This window comes from Dendrobates tinctorius, unplaced genomic scaffold (assembly GCF_039654945.1).
Source record: "Dendrobates tinctorius isolate UK_male_01 unplaced genomic scaffold, ASM3965494v1 ptg000070l, whole genome shotgun sequence".
Classification (NCBI taxonomy): Eukaryota; Metazoa; Chordata; class Amphibia; order Anura; family Dendrobatidae; genus Dendrobates; species Dendrobates tinctorius.
Genome location: NW_027361738.1, coordinates 99298491 through 99317336, shown reverse-complemented (window position 1 = coordinate 99317336; position 18846 = coordinate 99298491). Strand labels below are relative to the sequence as shown.

At 48.7% G+C, this 18846-nt stretch overlaps 1 protein-coding gene across 4 annotated transcripts in view; it reads left to right on the top strand.

Moving 5' to 3' along the window:
- The window catches only part of KCNH2 (potassium voltage-gated channel subfamily H member 2), a 316360-nt gene that overhangs the window by 258042 nt on the left and 39472 nt on the right, over positions 1-18846 (top strand). For all 4 annotated transcript variants that reach the window (XM_073582209.1, XM_073582210.1, XM_073582208.1 and 1 more), the window contains one exon: positions 7189-7591. In XM_073582209.1, the coding sequence (XP_073438310.1) occupies positions 7189-7591 (403 nt within the window). The remainder of the gene's footprint in view (positions 1-7188; positions 7592-18846) is intronic.

Here is an 18846-nt window from a genome sequence, read left to right as displayed (position 1 = left end):
GTAATTTGAACTGGATACGCTGAGGGAATGGGAGCCAGTGAAGAGATTTGCAGAGGGGAGAAGCGGAGGAGTAGCGAGGAGAGAGATGAATTAGATGAATTAGTCGGGCGGCAGAGTTAAGGATGGACTGGAGAGGTGCGAGGGTGTTAGCAGGAAGGCCACAGAAAAGGATGTTGCAGTAGTCGAGGTGAGAGATGTTGAGGGCATGCACAGGCATTTTAGTAGATTGAGGGTTGAGGAAAGGACGGATTCTGGAAATATTTTTGAGCTGAAGGCGGCAGGAGGTGGAGAGAGCTTGGATGTGCGGTTTGAAGGACAGGGCAGAGTCAAGGGTTACTCCGAGGCAGCGGACTTCCGGTACGGGGAAAAGCATGACGTTGTTAATTGTGATAGGTCAGGTAAGGAATATCTGTGAGATGAGGGAAAGATGATGAGTTCAGATTTGTCCACATTCAGTTTGAGGAAGCGAGAGGAGAAGGAGGAGGATATGGCTGATAGACACTCGGGGATTCTGGGCAGCAGAGAGATGACGTCTGGGCCAGAGAGGTAGATCTGAGTGTCATCTGCATACAGGTGGTAGTGGAATCCGTGGGACTTTATAAGTTGCCCCAGACCAAGCGTATAGATTGAGAAGAGTAGGGGTCCTAGAACAGAGCCTTGGGGGACTCCAACAGAGAGAGGGTGGGATGAGGAGGTGGTGTGGGAGTGGGAAACGCTGAATGTGCTGTTGGAAAGGTATGAGGAGATCCAGGATAGGGCGAGGTCTTTGATGCCAAAGGAGGAGAGGATCTGTAGTACGAGGCAGTGGTCAACTGTGTCGAATGCAGAGGACAGGTCTAGAAGCAGGAGTATAGAGTAATGTCCGTTAGCTTTGGCTGTAAGTGTCATGGTCCAATTCTTGGATCCGTGTCAAAGTCTGGGTTCCCTCATGAAAACCTTTATTTTCAGACTTCTGGGGGCTTTATTGGGGTTTTTGCCCCCGGTGGCCACAAGTGTCATTACATCTGATACTTTCTTTAGTTTACCTTTTTCCCCCCGTGGTCATTGGGGTTATAGCAGCTTTTGGCCCCTGATCATTTGACCATTCCCTTTTCCTATATAGGGTCAGATGGTCTATGAGCAGGTGTGGGTAATAGCAGCATTTTCCTTTTGGATACGAACCACAGTGAAGTGAGCAGCGGGCTCTGAGGTGAAGAGCCACTGCTGAAACTGGTGTGAACTCTGCCCGGTGTCCGCAGCAGAGTTAGATGGTGAAGGTGGCAGCTGGCTCTTAGGTGTTGAGCCACTGCGAAAAGTTTATCCGGTGATTCACTCTGCTGCCTGATGACTGCAGCAGAGCAAGATAAGTGTTTTGGTGTTTTTCCCTTTTTCCTTTGGGTGTTGTGCAGTACACTTTATTCCCTGTCTCACCTCCTGGGGAGAGGGTTGGTGGTTTAGCTCAGGGCTAAACAGGAGATAGGGACAGGTCGGGGACTTGGGCCTCACTACCTTCAAGTGTACCGCCAAGTTAAGGAAAGTCAGGGCACCTCCTTAGCCTTAGGGGCAGTTCAGGGGCCCCGGTTTCACGTCTCCTGTTTTCCCCCCACTGCCCCGTGACAGTAAGTAGATCGTTAGTAATTTTGATCAGTGCTGTCTCAGTGGAGTGAAGGTACGGAAACCAGATTGTAGACTGTCAAAGAGCAAGTTAGATGAGAGGTGGGAGGAAAGTTCAGCGTGGACGTGCTGCTCCAGGAGTTTGGAAGCAAATGGGAGCAGCGATATTGGGCGATAGCTGGACATAGCGGTTGGGTCGAGGGTTGGCTTTTTGAGGATAGGTGCGATTGTAGCCTGTTTGAAAGCAGAAGGAAAGGTACAAGAAGTTAGCGATAGGTTGAAGAGGTGGGTTAGGGATGAGATAAGTGTGGTGATGAGGTTGGGGAGGAGGTAGGATGGGATGGGGTCGAGTGTACAGGTGGTGAGGTGCGATTTGGAGAAGAGGCGATTAAGCTCCCCTTCAGTGATGTTGGAGAGGGAGGTTATGGGGTTTGGGCATTGGTCTGATATACAAAGGGGTTGTGGTGGTTGAACAATGAAGACTTGCCTTGTTTGGACAATCTTATTTTTGAAGTGTGTGGCAAAGTCCTCAGCAGAGATGAGGGAGGTTGAGGGGGCAGTTAATAGTTTTGAATAACTGTTTTGGGTTGTAAGATAGGGACGATACGAGGGTTGTGAAGTAGGCCTGGTTAGCAGAGGTGAGGGCAGATTTGAAAGCGAGTGTTGCTTGTTTGAATGCGGTGAAATTGACTTGCGAATATGTTTTCTTCCAACGTCGCTCTGCAACCCTGGATGCTTGCCGGAGCTTTTTAGTGATGTTATTGTGCCAGGGTTGTCTATTGATAGGTCGCACTGTGCCATGAACGAGAGTGGCGACTACATCAATAGCTGATGCAAGAGTGGCATTGTAGAAAGTAGTGTCTGTGTCGTGGAGTGAGGATATGGATGCCAGTGGTAGAATAGAGTCAGAGGGCGTGCGAGTGTCTAGATGTGCGAGGTTTCTGCAGGGGTGTGCATGTTGCTGGACATGGTTGACAGGGATGAGAAAGTGAATAGGTGGTGGTCCGATAGAGGGGGAGGGGAGGTGGTGAAGTTAGATAGAGAGCAGAGACGGGTGAAGACCAGGTCTAATGCATGTCCGTCTGTGTGGGTGGCTGAGGAGGACCACTGAGCAAGTCCAAAGGATAAAGTAAGGGACAGGAGTTTGGAGGCTGCTGACTGAAGGGTATCAGTGGGGATGTTGAAGTCACCCATGATGATAGTGGGGATTTCAGTGGAAAGAAAGTGAAGAAGCCAGGTAGAGAATTGGTCAATGAAGGTAGGGCCAGGAGGTCGGTATATGACGGCCACTTGGAGGTTGGAGGGAGAGTAGATGCGGACAGAGTGGACTTCAAAAGAGGGGAAGATAAGGGAAGGGTAGAGGTGGGATTGGGTTAAAGGTGCAGATAGAATAAAGGAGAAGACCCACTCCTCCACCATGTCTGTTGCCGGGACGATGAGTTTGGGTGAAGTGGAGGTCGCCGTAACACAGCGCAGCAGGGGAAGCAGTGTCAGAGGGTGTCAGCCATGTTTCTGTGAGGCCGAGGAAGGCAAGATTGCGAGAGAGAAAGAGGTCATTAATCACATGAAGCTTATTGCAGATGGAGCGGGCACTCCAGAGTGCTCCAGAGAGAGGCGTCAAGGGCACAGTTTTTACGTTGGAGAGATTGCGGTAGTTCATATTAGATAGGGAGCGGTAGGAGGGGGTAGTAATGGGAGGTATGTGCCATGGGGGGTCCAGGATTGGGAGATATGTCGCCAGCAGTGAGGAGAAGCAGAGAGAGGGAGAGCAAGTGGGAGAAAGAGAGTGGCTGGCTTATTGTATGTATATGGTGCACACACTGTACAGTATACCGCGCACACACTGTACAGTATACTGCACACACACTGTACAGTATACTGCATACACACTACAGTATATAGCACACACAGTACAGTATATAGCACACACAGTACAGTATATAGCACACAGTGCATTATACAGTACTGTGTGTGCTGTATACTGTACTGTGTGTGACGCATATGTTCTGTGTGTCTTGTATACTCTGTGTGCCATACACTGTACTGTATGTGTTTTGTATACTGTACTGTCTATATGCCGTATGCTGTTCTGTGTGTGTGCGCCGTATACTGTACTTTATGCTCTGTATACTGTACTGTGTGTGTGCTGTATACCTTACTGTGTCCGTGCTGTGTACTCTACTGTGTCTGTGCTGTATACTCTACTATGTGTGTGTGCAATATGCTGTTCTGTGTGTGTGTGTGTGCCGTATACTGTTCTGTGTGTGTGTGCTGTATACTCTACTGTTTGCTGAGTGTGTAAGTTATGGTGATTACATGCTTTAGGTCCCAAATTCATGCTCCGTTTCCCAATCATGCACCGACATAAGAAAAGCACTGCCCCTGAGCTATCTGTCCGGTCCTGCCTACATTACACAGTTCTGCCTACATTACACAGTTCTGCCTGCATTACACAGTCCTGCCTACATTACACAGTCCTGCCTGTATTACACAGTCCTGCCTGCATTACACAGTCCTGCCTGCATTACACACTCCTGCCTGCATTACACACTCCTGCCTGCATTACACAGTCCTGCCTGCATTACACAGTCCTGCCTGCATTACACACTCCTGCCTGCATTACACACTCCTGCCTGCATTACACACTCCTGCCTGCATTACACACTCCTGCCTGCATTACACACTCCTGCCTACATTACACAGTCCTGCCTGCATTACACAGTCCTGCCTGGATTACAAAGTCCTGCCTACATTATACAGTCCCGCCTGCATTATACAGTCCCGCCTGCATTACACAGTCCCACCTGCGTTACACAATCCCGCCTGCATTATACAATCCCGCCTGCATTACACAGTCATGCCTGCGTTACACAGACCTGCCTACATTACACAGACCTGCCTACATTACACAGACCTGCCTACATTACACAGACCTGCCTACATTACACAGACCTGCCTACATTACACAGACCTGCCTACATTACACAGTCCTGCCTGCATTAGACATCCCTGCCTGCATTACACAGTCCTGCCTACATTACACAGTCCTGCCTGCATTACACAGTCCTGACACAGTCCTGCCTACATTACACAGTCCTGCCTACATTACACAGTCCTGCCTACATTACACAGTCCTGCCTACATTACACAGTCCTGCCTGCATTACACAGTCCTGCCTACATTACACAGTCCTGCCTGCATTACACAGTCCTGAATACATTACACAGTCCTGCCTACATTACACAGTCCTGCCTGCATTACACAGTCCTGACACAGTCCTGCCTACATTACACAGTCCTGCCTACATTACACAGTCCTGCCTACATTACACAGTCCTGCCTACATTACACAGTCCTGCCTGCGTTACACAGTCCTGCCTGCGTTACACAGTCCTGCCTGCGTTACACAGTCCTGCCTGCGTTACACAGTCCTGCCTACGTTACACAGTCCTGCCTGCGTTACACAGTCCTGCCTGCGTTACACAGTCCTGCCTGCGTTACACAGTCCTGCCTGCGTTACACAGTCCTGCCTGCGTTACACAGACCTGCCTACATTACACAGACCTGCCTACATTACACAGACCTGCCTGCATTACACAGTCCTGCCTGCATTACACAGTCCTGCCTGCATTACACAGTCCTGCCTATATTACACAGTCCTGCCTGCATTACACAGTCCTGCCTGCATTACACAGTCCTGCCTGCATTACACAGACCTGCCTGCATTACACAGACCTGCCTACATTACACAGACCTGCCTACATTACACAGACCTGCCTACATTACACAGACCTGCCTACATTACACAGACCTGCCTGCATTACACAGTCCTGCCTGCATTACACAGTCCTGGCTGCATTACACAGTCCTGCCTGCATTACACAGTCCTGCCTGCATTACACAGTCCTGCCTGCATTACACAGTCCTGCCTGCATTACACAATCCTGCCTGCATTACACAGTCCTGCCTGCATTACACAATCCTGCGTACATTGCCTACATAGGAGTCCTGTAGCAATAGAATAGCTCCGCTGAGAATACAGCATGCTGTGGTGGCGCCGGGCATTGACCCTGAGCTGTGCAGCTGTCACTGACTGTTATACGCCTGTCACATTACTGAATCGGCAGCTGATCGTTGGGATCTTCATTACATTCCATTTCTGAAGAGTGAGTCAAGAGGCGCAGGAACTAGTGAGATATTCAGGATTTCCTTCTTTCCCCCTTTTCCTTTAGGTTGTTATGGATTCCAGGTTGATATTATTATATTCATACTTCCTACTGTTTTGGGTATACAGCGCCTATGCAGATCTGTGCGTCACCATGGTTACAGGCAGTAGAGCCACCTTGTGTAGTCAGCTGCTGCCGTCTGCTGTTACTCATCCTCCTCTACTCCCCTCTCTGCATTAGACCTCTTTCAGACGTCCTGATATTACCGGTATTGGAAAAACCAGTGCCGGTGCTGTGTGTGTCCATGTGTCATGTCCGTGTGGCGTCCATGTGTTGCATTAGTGTGACTCATACCGGCATCTGGGAAAAAGCAGTACAGATAGCGTACATGTGGTGACAGTTTTCACACGTACCGGAGACGCTTACACACGCAGACCCATTCAAATCTATGTATCTGAGCACATATCAGTGTGTTTCCACGGATCATGTGTACGTGTGGAAAATATGCTGGTTAATAAATATAGATGAGACCACGTCATTTTTTTGGGGGGGTTCCCCTTTACTAACAAGTAAAGGCTAAGCAAATAGCTGAGAGCTGATATTAATAGGCTGGGAACCTTTATGGCTATTGGCCCCTTCCCAGAATATTAACACCATCTACCAGCTGTTGGCTTTCCCTTAGCTTGTTGGGAAAATTAAGCTGTACCCATATAAATGTCGTTTATATATTTAATGCATGCAATAAACAGACGGCTGGTGCTGACTAAAAGTCTCATCAGTGTCGCCTGTTCACGCTGATGTCAGGGAGACCGCAGGCGACCATGACGAGAAATCGATTCAGCACCAGGGAACATCGCTAACTGCTTTTCCCAGACGCCGGTACGGGTCACAGTGATGACACACGGATGTTATCAGTGTGCGGAATGTATTGCGGACCGCGCTGCCGGCAAAAAATGGACACGTCAGCGTGTTTTGCACGCAGACACGCGGTCGGTGAAAAGACACTGACGTGTGCAGCCCCATAGAATTGATGGGTCTACATGTGTAAGTGTCTCCGGTAAGTGTGAAGGCGCCTTAGTCTGCAAACGGTCACAGATCTGCATCAACGTTGTATACACAAACCGGTAGCAGACTTTATATTCTTATTTTATCATTCATTTTCTTAACGTTTTTGTACAGTTAGCCATACAGTCTCCATCTATGAGTGAACTGAAGCTACTCACAAGCATAGGATGATGAGAGCTGCACTCCAGTAAGGTAGTGAGATGATTAGTGATATTTCTGCAGTGTAGGATTTGGGATGTGCTTGTCACCTTCTCATTTTTACCTTCCTTTCCTCCCCTCCTTCCATTTTCCTCTTCTGTCCATCTTTTACTCCCCACAGGATTTATTGTCTGTCATTTTCTGTATTTTCTTATTTTTTTCTGCAGACTACCACCTTAATCGGCCTTCTGAAAACTGCCCGCCTTCTACGCTTGGTACGAGTGGCCCGAAAGCTGGACCGTTACTCTGAGTATGGAGCGGCCGTGCTGTTCCTCTTGATGTGCACTTTTGCCCTCATCGCTCACTGGCTGGCCTGCATCTGGTACGCGATCGGACACATGGAACACTACGACCCGGAATACCGCACAATCGGCTGGTTGTACTCGCTGGGCACCCAGATCATGAAACCGTACAACAACAGCAACACCAAATCCGGCCCGACCATCAACGATAAATACGTCACCGCGCTCTATTTCACCTTCAGCAGCCTGACCAGTGTCGGCTTTGGGAATGTGTCACCCAACACCAATTCTGAGAAGATTTTCTCCATCTGTGTCATGCTGATAGGATGTAAGTAAAAACTGACTGCATCTTATTCTCCATGCAGGAATATAATACTGCCCCTGTGTGCAAGAATATAGGCACTATAATACTGCTCCTATGTACAAGAACATAACTACTATAATACTGCCCCTTTGTACAAGAATATAACTACTATAATACTGCCCCTATGTACAAGAATATAACTACTATAATACTGCTCCTATGTACAAGAATATAACTACTATATTACTGCCCCCTATATACAAGAATATAACTACTATAATACTGCCCCTATGTACAAGAATATAACTACTATAATACTGTCCCTATGTACAAGAATACAACTACTATAATACTGCCCCTATGTGCAAGAATATAACTACTATAATACTGCTCCTATGTACAAGAATATAACTACTATAATACTGCCCCTATATACAAGAATATAACTACTATAATACTGCTCCTATGTGCAAGAATATAACTACTATAATACTGCCCCTATCTACAAGAATATAACTACTATAATACTGCTCCTATGTGCAAGAATATAACTGCTATAATACTGCTCCTATGTACAAGAATATAACTGCTATAATACTGCCCCTATGTACAATAATATAACTACTATAATACTGCCCCTATGTACAAGAATATAACTACTATAATACTGCCCCTATGTACAAGAATTTAACTACTATAAAACTGCCCATGTATACAAGAATATAACTACGATAATATTGCCCCTTACGTACAAGAATATAACTACTATAATACTGCCCCCTATGTACAAGAATTTAACTACTATAAAACTGCCCATGTATACAAGAATATAACTACGATAATATTGCCCCTTACGTACAAGAATATAACTACTATAATACTGCCCCCTATGTACAAGAATTTAACTACTATAATACTGCCCCTATGTACAAGAATATAACTACGATAATATTGCCCCTTACGTACAAGAATATAACTACGCTGCTCAGCAAAATTTAAGGGAACACTTAAACAAGACAGTGTCACTCCAAGTCAATCACACTTCTGTGAAATCAGCCTGTCCAGTTATGAAGCAACACTGATGGTGAATCAATTTCTCCTGCTGTTGTGCAAATGGAATAGACAACAGGTAGAAATAATAGGCAATTAGCAAGACAACCCTTATAAAGGAGCCGTTCTGCAGGGGGTGACCACAGACAATTTCTCTGTTCTCTTCCTTTTTGGCTGCTGTTTTGGTCACTTTTGCATTTCGTCATTGCGCTCAGCCCTAGTCGTACTGTACAGTAGCATAAGGCAGTGTCTACAACCCACAGAATTTGCTCAGGTAGTGCAGCTCATCCAGGATGGCACATCAATGCGAGCTGTGGCAACAAGGGTAGCTGTGTCTGTCAGCACAGTGTCCAGAGCATGGAGCAGATACCAGGCCAGTACACCAGGAGACATGGAGGGGGCTGTAGGAGGACACCAACCCAGAGCAGCAGGACCGCTACCTCCTTTATGCAAGGAGTAACAGGAGGAGCAATGCCAGACTGCAAAATGACCTCCAGCAGGCCACTAACATCCATGTGTCTACTCAGACAGTCAGAAACAAACTCCATGTGGGTGGTATGAGGACCCAACGTCAACAAGTAGGTGTTGTGCTTACCGCTCAACGCTGTGCAGGGCGATTGGCTTTTACTAGAGAACACCAAGGCTGGTAGATTCGACATTGGTGTCCTGTGTTCTTCACGGATGAGAGCAGGTTCACACTGAGCAGATGTGACAGAGTCTGGAGACGCCGTGGAGAATGTTCTGCTGCCTGCAACATCCTCCAGCATGACCGGTTTGGCAGTGGGTCAGTAGCGGTGTGCGGAGACATTTCTTTCGAGGGCCGCACAGCCCTTCATGTGCATGCCAGAGGTAGCCTGACTGCCATTTTGTACAGGAATGATGTCCTCAGACCCATTGTGACCATATGCAGGTGCACTGGGCCCTGGGTTTCTTCTGATGCATGACAATGCTAGGCCTCATGTGGCTGAAGTGTGTCAACAGTTCCTGCATGATGAAGACATTGATGCTATGGACTGGCCTACCCATTCCCAGACCTGAATCCAATCATGCACATCTGGGACATCATGTTTTATTATATCCACCAACTCCATGTTGCACCACAGACTTTTCAGGAGTTGACTGATGCTTTAATCTAGGTCTGGGAGGAGATTCCTCAGGAGAACATCCGCAGCTGCATCAGGAGCATGCCCAGGAGTTGTAGGGAGACTATACAGGCACGTGGAGGCCACACACACCACTGAGCATCATTTCATTTTCTTGAGGCATTTCCACTAAAGTTGGATCAGCCTATAATTTGATTTTCCACTTTGATTTTGAGTATAATTCCAAATCCAGACCTCCATGGGTATTCGTTTTGATTTACATTTATCATTTTTCTGTTTTATTGTTCTCAATGTACACCACTGTGTAATGAATAAAGATTTGCAATTGGAATATTTCTCCTTCAACTCATTGGGGGACACAGAGACTGTGGGTGTATGCTTCTGCCGCTAGGAGGCTGACACTGTGAAAAAAAGAGGTTAGCTCCTCTTCCGCAGTATACACCCTCGCCCCTATTGCGGGCGGAAATCAGTTTTTTGCTTAGTGTCGATGGAGGCACACGTCTGTTTTTTTTCTCCAGACTTTTTTCGTCTTTTGCCATGAAGATGTGACAGGGGCAACGGATCCTATTGAAAGGGTCCAATCTCCCCAAACCATCAACAGGCGAGCACGTGTTGAGTATCGTCTCCACGTATCCTCTCCCGCACCGTGGGACATATCTGGGCCGTTTTCCCCAGACCTTTTTTTATTTTATTTTTACCGTCTATGAAGATGAGACAGGGGCAACGGATCCTATTGAAAGGGTCCGATTTCCCCAAACCAACAACGGGCGAGCACATGCGAGTGTCCCTCCACGTATCCTCTCCTGCGTCGTGGGAAACACCGGACTTAGCCCTGACCACCCCTAGGTATTGAAACCATGGGCTGTACAGAGGCACAAGACTAGTCCGCGCGGCCCCCCACTACTCCGCCAATGCTCAGACTGCGGTGCTGCAAGGTGGCGGATGGTCCCTCTCCTCACCCCCGGAAGGGGTTAGATGGAGCTAGGGTGCCTGCACCGTCCTATTTTTTTATCAAAGACCCCCTCACATACCTGCGCTCAGGCTGAAGAGGAGTATCGGTGAGGAGAGGATCTGGGAGGGCTCCTGCGAAGACTTCGGGCTGGAGCCCACAGGGCGGCGACCACTAGCCATGCAAAAGAGGGCTAGATCCGTCAGGCGGCAGCCTGGGACACGAACGCCTTGCCGGTCAGTAGCGCCGCAATACCCCCCCCCTACCCCCCCCCCCCCCGGTCGGGTAGGGGTAAAATTGAGGTCGCGGACGGAAGTTCCACCCCCGGGGCCGTGCAGCACTTCCTGGGCCCACCCCGCAGTGGTCGGCGGTAAAAATCGAGGCCCCGGCTTCGGAGCGCAACTAGGCCGCAAAGCGGAAGTGCCACCCCTAGAGCGGTTTTACAGGCTGGTGCGCGCCACAGATGTCGGCGCGCGATTTAAAGGAAACATCCAGGCGGGGGGGGCGCAGGACTGGGGTAAGTGCTGCCCGAGAGGCCACGCTACAGGGAAAAGCGAGGTGCTACCTCCTCCCCATATCTCCAGCAGCGGACAGATACAGCATGTCCGAAAAGACAAAGACGCACACGTTCTTTTACGCTGCATGCATCTCTTGTCGGGCTGCATTTCCGCGGGCGCAGACAAACGATTACGCAAAGTCTGTGAATCCGAACGCACCCAGGAGCCCTCCCCTGCAACCGTGACCAATGTGTCAAATCCCCCGGAGTGGGCCCGATCACTGTCACAGTCCATGGCGTCGCTTGCGAGAGCAATAGAGTCCCTTCAAGCCCCAGATAGGGGCAGGGACAGTGGCTCGCCGCCTTTAGAGGGAACCACCACCTCACTAGAGCCTCCGGCCTGCAGGGGCAGCTCTCACTCCAGGCAGACCTGAAGGAAATGAATCCACACGGTGTCGCCCAGTCCGTCCGGTGCCTTGGCTTCCGTAAGCTCTGCTTCTCGCTCCCCGTCACCAGTGGTTGATAGCGAGCAGACCTCAGATTGCGACTCAGACGAGCCCCCTGACCTGGACACTCCAGGGTCATGTGAAACAGTGGACAGCCTCATAGAAGCCGTCAATCAGACCCTGGGGATTGAGGATGATCCCGCAGCGGCTACAGGGCATAAGGTGGCATTTAAGCGAGTGAAGCGGCGGCACAGAATCTTTTCCTCTCACCCTGAGTTTGAGGACATAGTGCAGCGGCACAGAGAATGTCCAGACCGGCGTTTTTCAGGTCAAAAGGCACTCGAAACGAGGTATCTGTTTGCTCCGGACCTCCGTAAAAAATGGATGGAATCCCCGATAGTGGATCCTCCTGTTTCACGCCTGGCCACGAAGACCCTGTTATCTGTCCCTACTGTTTCCTCAATTAAGGATCCCACGGACTGCCTTATTAAGAGCCTAGCTCGTTCAGTATATGAGGCGTCAGGGTCTGCTCTCGCTTCTTCGTTCGCAGCAACTTGGGTAACTAAGGCTATGATATCATGGTCATAAACGTTAAACAAGGTCGCACAGGAGCAGGATCTACCTGCAGAGATTTCGGAGGTCGCAGGTTAGATGGCGATGGCCGGAGACTATATAATTAATGCATCTTTTGATGCGGCCAATTGTTCGGCACTTGCTGACGAGGGTGCAATCTCTATCAGAAGAACCCTGTGGTTGAGGACATGGCGAGCCGATTCTACTTCCAAGAAGTTCTTTACTTCCCTGCCTTATCAGTGCGGCCTCCTTTTTGGGAAAAGTTGGATCAACTTATCCCAGACTCCACAGGAGGAAAGAGCGGGTTTCTCCCTCAACAAAGGGGTAAACCGCTTTTTCGTCACCCGATTCAGGCACATTTTCGGGCCTTTCGCAACCCCGGATGGACTACAGCAGCCAATTCCGCAGCCTCAGGCCACCCCAACCAGGATAGGGAGCGGCAGGTCTCATATAGAGCCATCCCATTGGGGAGAATGGCCAGATCGAGGGGATCCAGCTCCCAAAGATCATCGGCCAAATGACTCGAGGTCTTTACCAAACGACACCAGCAAGGTGGCCGCCTACTCTGTTTTCACCAAGTCTGAGCCAACGTCGCCCACGACGCATGGGTAAAAGAATTGGTGTCCTCAGGTTACAAAATGGAATTTATCAGAGACCCCCCAAAACGTTTTTTTCTTACCCGGCTTCCCAGGGTAGATACCCAGGCAAGGGCTCTATTGGGAGCCATCAAATCGCTCCAGCACAACGGAGTCATTATTCCAGTGTCGGAACACGAAAGGGCTCAGGGGTTCTATTTCAACTTTTTTTCGGTTCCCAAAAAGGACGGGTCTGTCAGGCCTGTGTTGGACCTGAAGCTGCTGAACAGATTCATCAGGATCAGACATTTCCGGATGGAGTCTCTCCGTTCAGTCATATCGGCCATGGAGCAGGGAGAATACTTGGCCTCAATAGACATCCAAGATGCATATCTGCATAATCCCATTTTTCCTCATCAGAGGTTCCTACGCTTCGCCATCAACGGTCGACATTTTCAGTTCGTAGCGCTACCTGTTATGAATGGGTCACCGAGGAGAAAAAAGCAAAACATGCTAAGCCACAGGAAACCAGAGAGGTTGGTAACTATGCAGATTGCAGATACCTGATCTTACCACACAACTAACAGTAGCCGTGGAGCGTGCCTACGATGAACCTAGACGCCTCGTCACGGCCGGAGGACTACATAAGCCTAAAGCAAGAAAAGGGAAAACTAACTGCCCCAGAGCAGACCCCAAAGGACTAGATAGCCCCCACACATGTATTGACGGTGAAACAAGATGAAGGCACAAACACAGGCAGGAAAATAGGCTGAGCAAATGATGGGGCCCAAACTAACTAGACAGGAAAGGAAAGGGAAGACACTGTCTGCAACCTGCAAAAAACTCTACAAAAATCATGTCCAACACTTCTGATAGCAAAATTAACCCTGAAGTCACTAGACTTCTCCCACTATATCAGCACTCTGAAATATTCTGAGACAGAGCAAAAAGAGACCGAACTAGTAAGGGGCAAAAAGCCAATTGGCAAAATACTGATAAATAAGAGTGGAAATTCAGCTCAGCCCTCAGCCGGGGCTGGCAGACCACACAAAAAACTGAATAGACCAACAAAATCAAGAGTGAACATTAGCAGAAAAACTTAGCTTTAGACGACTGGAACAGAGCTGAAAACCAAGAGCTGACAAGCCAGAAGGAATCACCAGCAACTGAATAGGGCGTCGGCTGTCTTAAATCCAATCTGAGAATCCTGAGATCCAATCGTCATCCTCATTCTCAGGTGGCAGATCTCCACCGATCAAACCAGCCGCACCACCTCCCATCACCACCAGAGGGAGTCCAGAAGGGGAACTCACAACTGGTGAACCAGAGAATGAACTCACAACAGCTACCCTTCGGGCTAGCCTCGGCTCCCAGAGTGTTCACAAAGGTTATGGCAGTTGTTATGGCCATACTGCATTCTCGAGGCATAGTCGTTTTGCCTTATCTGGACGACCTCTGGGTGAAGGGCCCGTCAATTCGGGCATGCGAGGAAAATGTCAGCATCACGTTGGATACTCTTGCCCACTTAGGGTGGTTGGTCAATGCGAAGAAGTCATCCCTTGTGCCAGCTCAGAAGATCTCCTTCTTAGGAATGATCTTCGACACTTGCCAAGGATTGATGATTCTCCCTCAGGAAAAGGTGCTAGCTCTCCGGCAGGGAGTCCGGACACTTCGCCAACCAGTCCCTCATACCTTCCGATCTGAGATGAGGATTCTAGGGAAAATGGTGGCAGCGATGGAGGCAATACCTTTCGCCCAGTTCCATCTTCGCCCCTTGCAGCACGCCCTCTTGTCAGCCTGGGACAAGAGCCCTTTCACGCTCGATCGGCGATGTCGTCTGTCCTCTCAAGTCAGGCAGTCGCTCGGATGGTGGATAACCAGTTCCTCTCTGACCCAGGGGAAACCCTTTTCCCCCAGACCATTGGCTGGTGGTGACAACCGACGCCAGCCTCCTCGGCTGGGGAGCGGTGTTTCGCCACCACACGACCAAGGGATGGTGGTCGCCACAGGAGGCATGCCTCCCTATCAATTTATTGGAGATACGAGCAATCCAGCTGGCACTGCTGAAGTTTCATCACTTTCTAGCAGGCCGCCCTGTCCGAATTCAATCGGACAACGCCACGGCGATGGCTTACATAAATCACCAAGGGGGCACTCGCAGCAGAGCAACCATGCTCGAGGTGGGGCACGTTCTTCAGTGGGCCGAAGCAAACCATTCGGTAATTTCGGCAGTTCACATCCCGGGCGTAGAAAACTGGATGGCAGACTTTCTCAGCCGGGAGGGTCTTGCGTCTGGAGAGTGGTCTCCATCCCGAAGTCTTTCAGCAGATTTGTCAACTGTGGGGAACTCCGGATGTGGACCTGATGGCTTCCAGAGTGAACGCCAAGGTGCCCACATATGTCGCTCGGGCCAGGGACCCGAAGGCAATCGCGGTGGATGCTTTGGTTCTGCCATGGAGCCAGTTTCGCCTCCCATATCTATTTCCCCCGCTACCACTACTTCCAAGAGTCGTCAAGACGGAAGGGGTCCAGGCAATTCTGCTGGCCCCAGATTGGCCCCGTCGAGCGTGGTACGCAGATCTAATGCTGCTGCTTGCCGACATCCCTTGGCGCCAACCAGAGCGCCTGGATCTACTCTCTCAAGGGCCGATTTGCCACCCGAACTCAGGGGCCCTGTGTTTGATGGCATGGCCGTTGAATCTTGGATTCTAACCCAGGCAGGGTTCGACAGCAAGGTGGTCGCTACAATGATTAGCTCCCGGAAGCCTGCTTCAGCACAAATTTACCACCACACCTGGAAGGCGTTCTTCGCTTGGTGTCGAGGCCGCGGTGTTTCCCCCCTGAGATTCTCGATCCCCAACATCTTGGCTTTCCTCCAATCGGGACTAGACTCGGACTTGGCCCCAAGTTCCCTCAGGAGACAAATATCGGCTTTATCCGTCCTGTTCCAGCGCAGAATTGCTACCAGTTTGCAGGTGAAGACTTTCATCCAGGGAGTCTCCCACTTGGTACCTCCCTATAAGGCGCCTATGGGCGCCTGGGACCTTGACCTGGTCCTAAGTGTTCTGCGGGAAGCTCCTTTTGAGCCACTTCAGGATGTCTCTTTGAGGTACCTTTCCTGGAAAGTGGTGTTGCTAGTGGCCATCACTTCTATCAGGCGGGGTTCAGAGCTAGCGGCCCTATCCTGCCGAGCTCCGTTCCTCACTTTTCATAAGGATAAGGTGGTACTCAGACCAGCCCCTCCTTTTCTACCAAAGGTCGTATCCTCTTTTCACATTGATGAAGATGTTGTCTTGCCTTCATTCTGTCCAGCACCGGTGCACCGTGTGGAAAAGGCTCTTCACACGTTACACCTGGTAAGAGCCCTCCGGAGGTACGTGTTGAGGACGGCACCCTTTTGTCAGACGGACACGCTGTTCGTGCTCCCCGAAGGGCGCAGGAAGGGACTCGCTGCCTCAAAATCGACCATAGCCAGATGGATTCGTTTGACTATTCAGGAGTCCTACCGCATTAGAGGCACGCCGATTCCAGCAGGAATCAGTGCGCACTCTACTCAGGCAGGGGGCGCTGGCGCTTCGGCATTAGGCTTCGACGGAACAGTTTTGCAAGGCAGCAACCTGGTCCAGCCTGCACACATTTGCCAAACTTTACAATATCCATACTCGGGCCTCAGCAGATGCGAGCCTGGGTAGAAGGATTCTCCAAGCAGCGGTGGCGCACCTTTAAACAAGAGATGTATCTTTGATTGGCGAGTCAATCTCCCACCCAGGGACTGCTTTAGGACGTCCCACAGTCTCTGTGTCCCCCAATGAGGTGAAGGAGAAACATGGATTTTTGTGGTAACTCACCGTAAAATCCTTTGCTCCGAGACGCTCATTGGGGGACACATCACCCGCCCTATTAGCCAGTTGGCTCTTGTTTCGTTTAAATTAATGTGTTTACTTATTTGATATAAGGATGGTGTTTTCCTTTGGACATGTTGTACCTGTATTAAGGTTAATTTTGTTGTCCTCCTACTGCTTTGGCACCAAACTGATTTCCGCCCTCAATAGGAGCAAGGGTGTATACGGCGGAGGAGGAGCTAACATCTTTTTTCACTTAGTGTCAGCCTCCTAGCGGCAGAAGCATACACCCACAGTCTGTGTCTCCCAATGAGCGTCTCGGAGAAAAGGATTTTATGGTGAGTTATCACAAAAATCCATTGTAATGTAAAATGTCTGTAAGATCTGTATGTTAACCCCTTCATGACTAAGCCTATTTTGACCTTAATGACCAGGCCATTTTTTGCAATTCTGACCAGTGTCCCTTTATGAGGTAATAACTCAGGAACGCTTCAACGGATCCTAGCGATTCTGAGATTGTTTTTTCCTGACATATTGGGCTTCATGTTAGTGGTAAATTTAGGTTGATAATTTTTGCGTTTATTTGTCAAAAAATCAGAAATTTGGTGAAAATTTAGAAAATTTTGCAATTTTCAAATTTTGAATCTTTATTCTGTTAAACCAGAGAGTTATGTGACACAAAATAGTTACTAAATAACATTTCCCACATGTCTACTTTACATCAGCACAATTTTGGAAACAAAATATTTTTTTGTTAGGAAGTTATAAGGGTTAAAAGTTGACCAGCGATTTCTCATTTTTACAATAAAATTTACAAAACCATTTTTTTAGGGACCACTTCACATTTGAAGTCACTTTGAGGGGTCTATATGGCAGAAAATACCCAAAAGTGACACCATTCTAAAAACTGCACCCCTCAAGCTACTCAAAACTACATTCAAGAAGATTATTAACCCTTCAGGTGTTTCACAGGAACTAAAGCAATGTGGAAAGAAAAAATGGACATTTTAATTTTTCCAACAAAAATTTTCTTTTAGCATCAATTTTTTCATTTTCACATGGGAAACAGGATAAAATGGATCCTAAAATTTGTTGGGCAATTTCTCCTGAGTACATTGATACCTCATATGTGGTCATAAACCACTGTTTGGGTGCACGGCAGGGAAGGGAAGGAGCGCCATTTGACTTTTTGAATGGAAAATATGCTGGAATATTTAGCGGTTGCCATGTCGTGTTTGGAGAGCCCCTGTGTGCATAAACATTGGAGCTCCTCCACAAGTGACCCCATTTTGGAAACTAGACCCCCCAAGGAACTTATCTAGATGTGTGGTGAGCACCTTGAACCCCCAAGTGCTTCACAGAAGTTTATAACACAGAGACGTGAAAATAAAAAATATTTTTTTTCCTCAAAAAAAAAAAAGATTTTTAGCCAGCAATTTTTTTTTTCACAAGGGTAGCAGGATAAATTGGACCCCAAAAGTCTTTGTACAGTTTGTCCTGAGTACCCCATATATGGGGGGGGACTATTGTTTGGGCACACGTAAGGGCTCGGAATGGAAGTAGTGGCGTTTTGAAATGCAGACTTTGATGGAATGGTCTGCGGTCGTCGTTACGTTTGCAGAGCCCCTGATGTGCCTAAACAATAGAAACCCCCCACAAGTGACCCCATTTTGGAAACTAGACCTCCCAAGTAGCTTATCTAGATGCCTGGTGAGCACTTTGGACCCCCCAATTGCTTCACAGAAGTTTATAACGCAGAGACGTGAAAATAAAAAATAAAAATTTTTCCACAAAAATATTTTTTTAGCCCCCAATTTTTTATTTTCCCGAGGGTACCAGGAGAAATTAGACCCCCAAAGTTGTTGTGCAATTTTTCCTGAGTACGCTGAAACCCCATATGTTGGGGTAAACCACTGTTTGGGCACACGTCGGGGCTTGGAAGGGAGGAAGCACCGTTTAACTTTTTGAACGCAAAATTGGCTGGAATCAATGGTTGCACCATGTCGCGTTTGGAGACCCCCTGATGTGCCTAAACAGTGGAAACCCCTCAATTCTAACTCCAACCCTAACCGCAACACACCCCTAACCACAGCCCTAAACCCAACACATCCCTAATCCTAATCCCAACCCTAACCATAACCCTAACCCCAACATACCCCTAACCCTATCCGTAACCCTAATCCCAACCATAACCATAACCCTAACCACAAGTCTAACCCTAATTCCAACCCTAACCCTCTTTCCA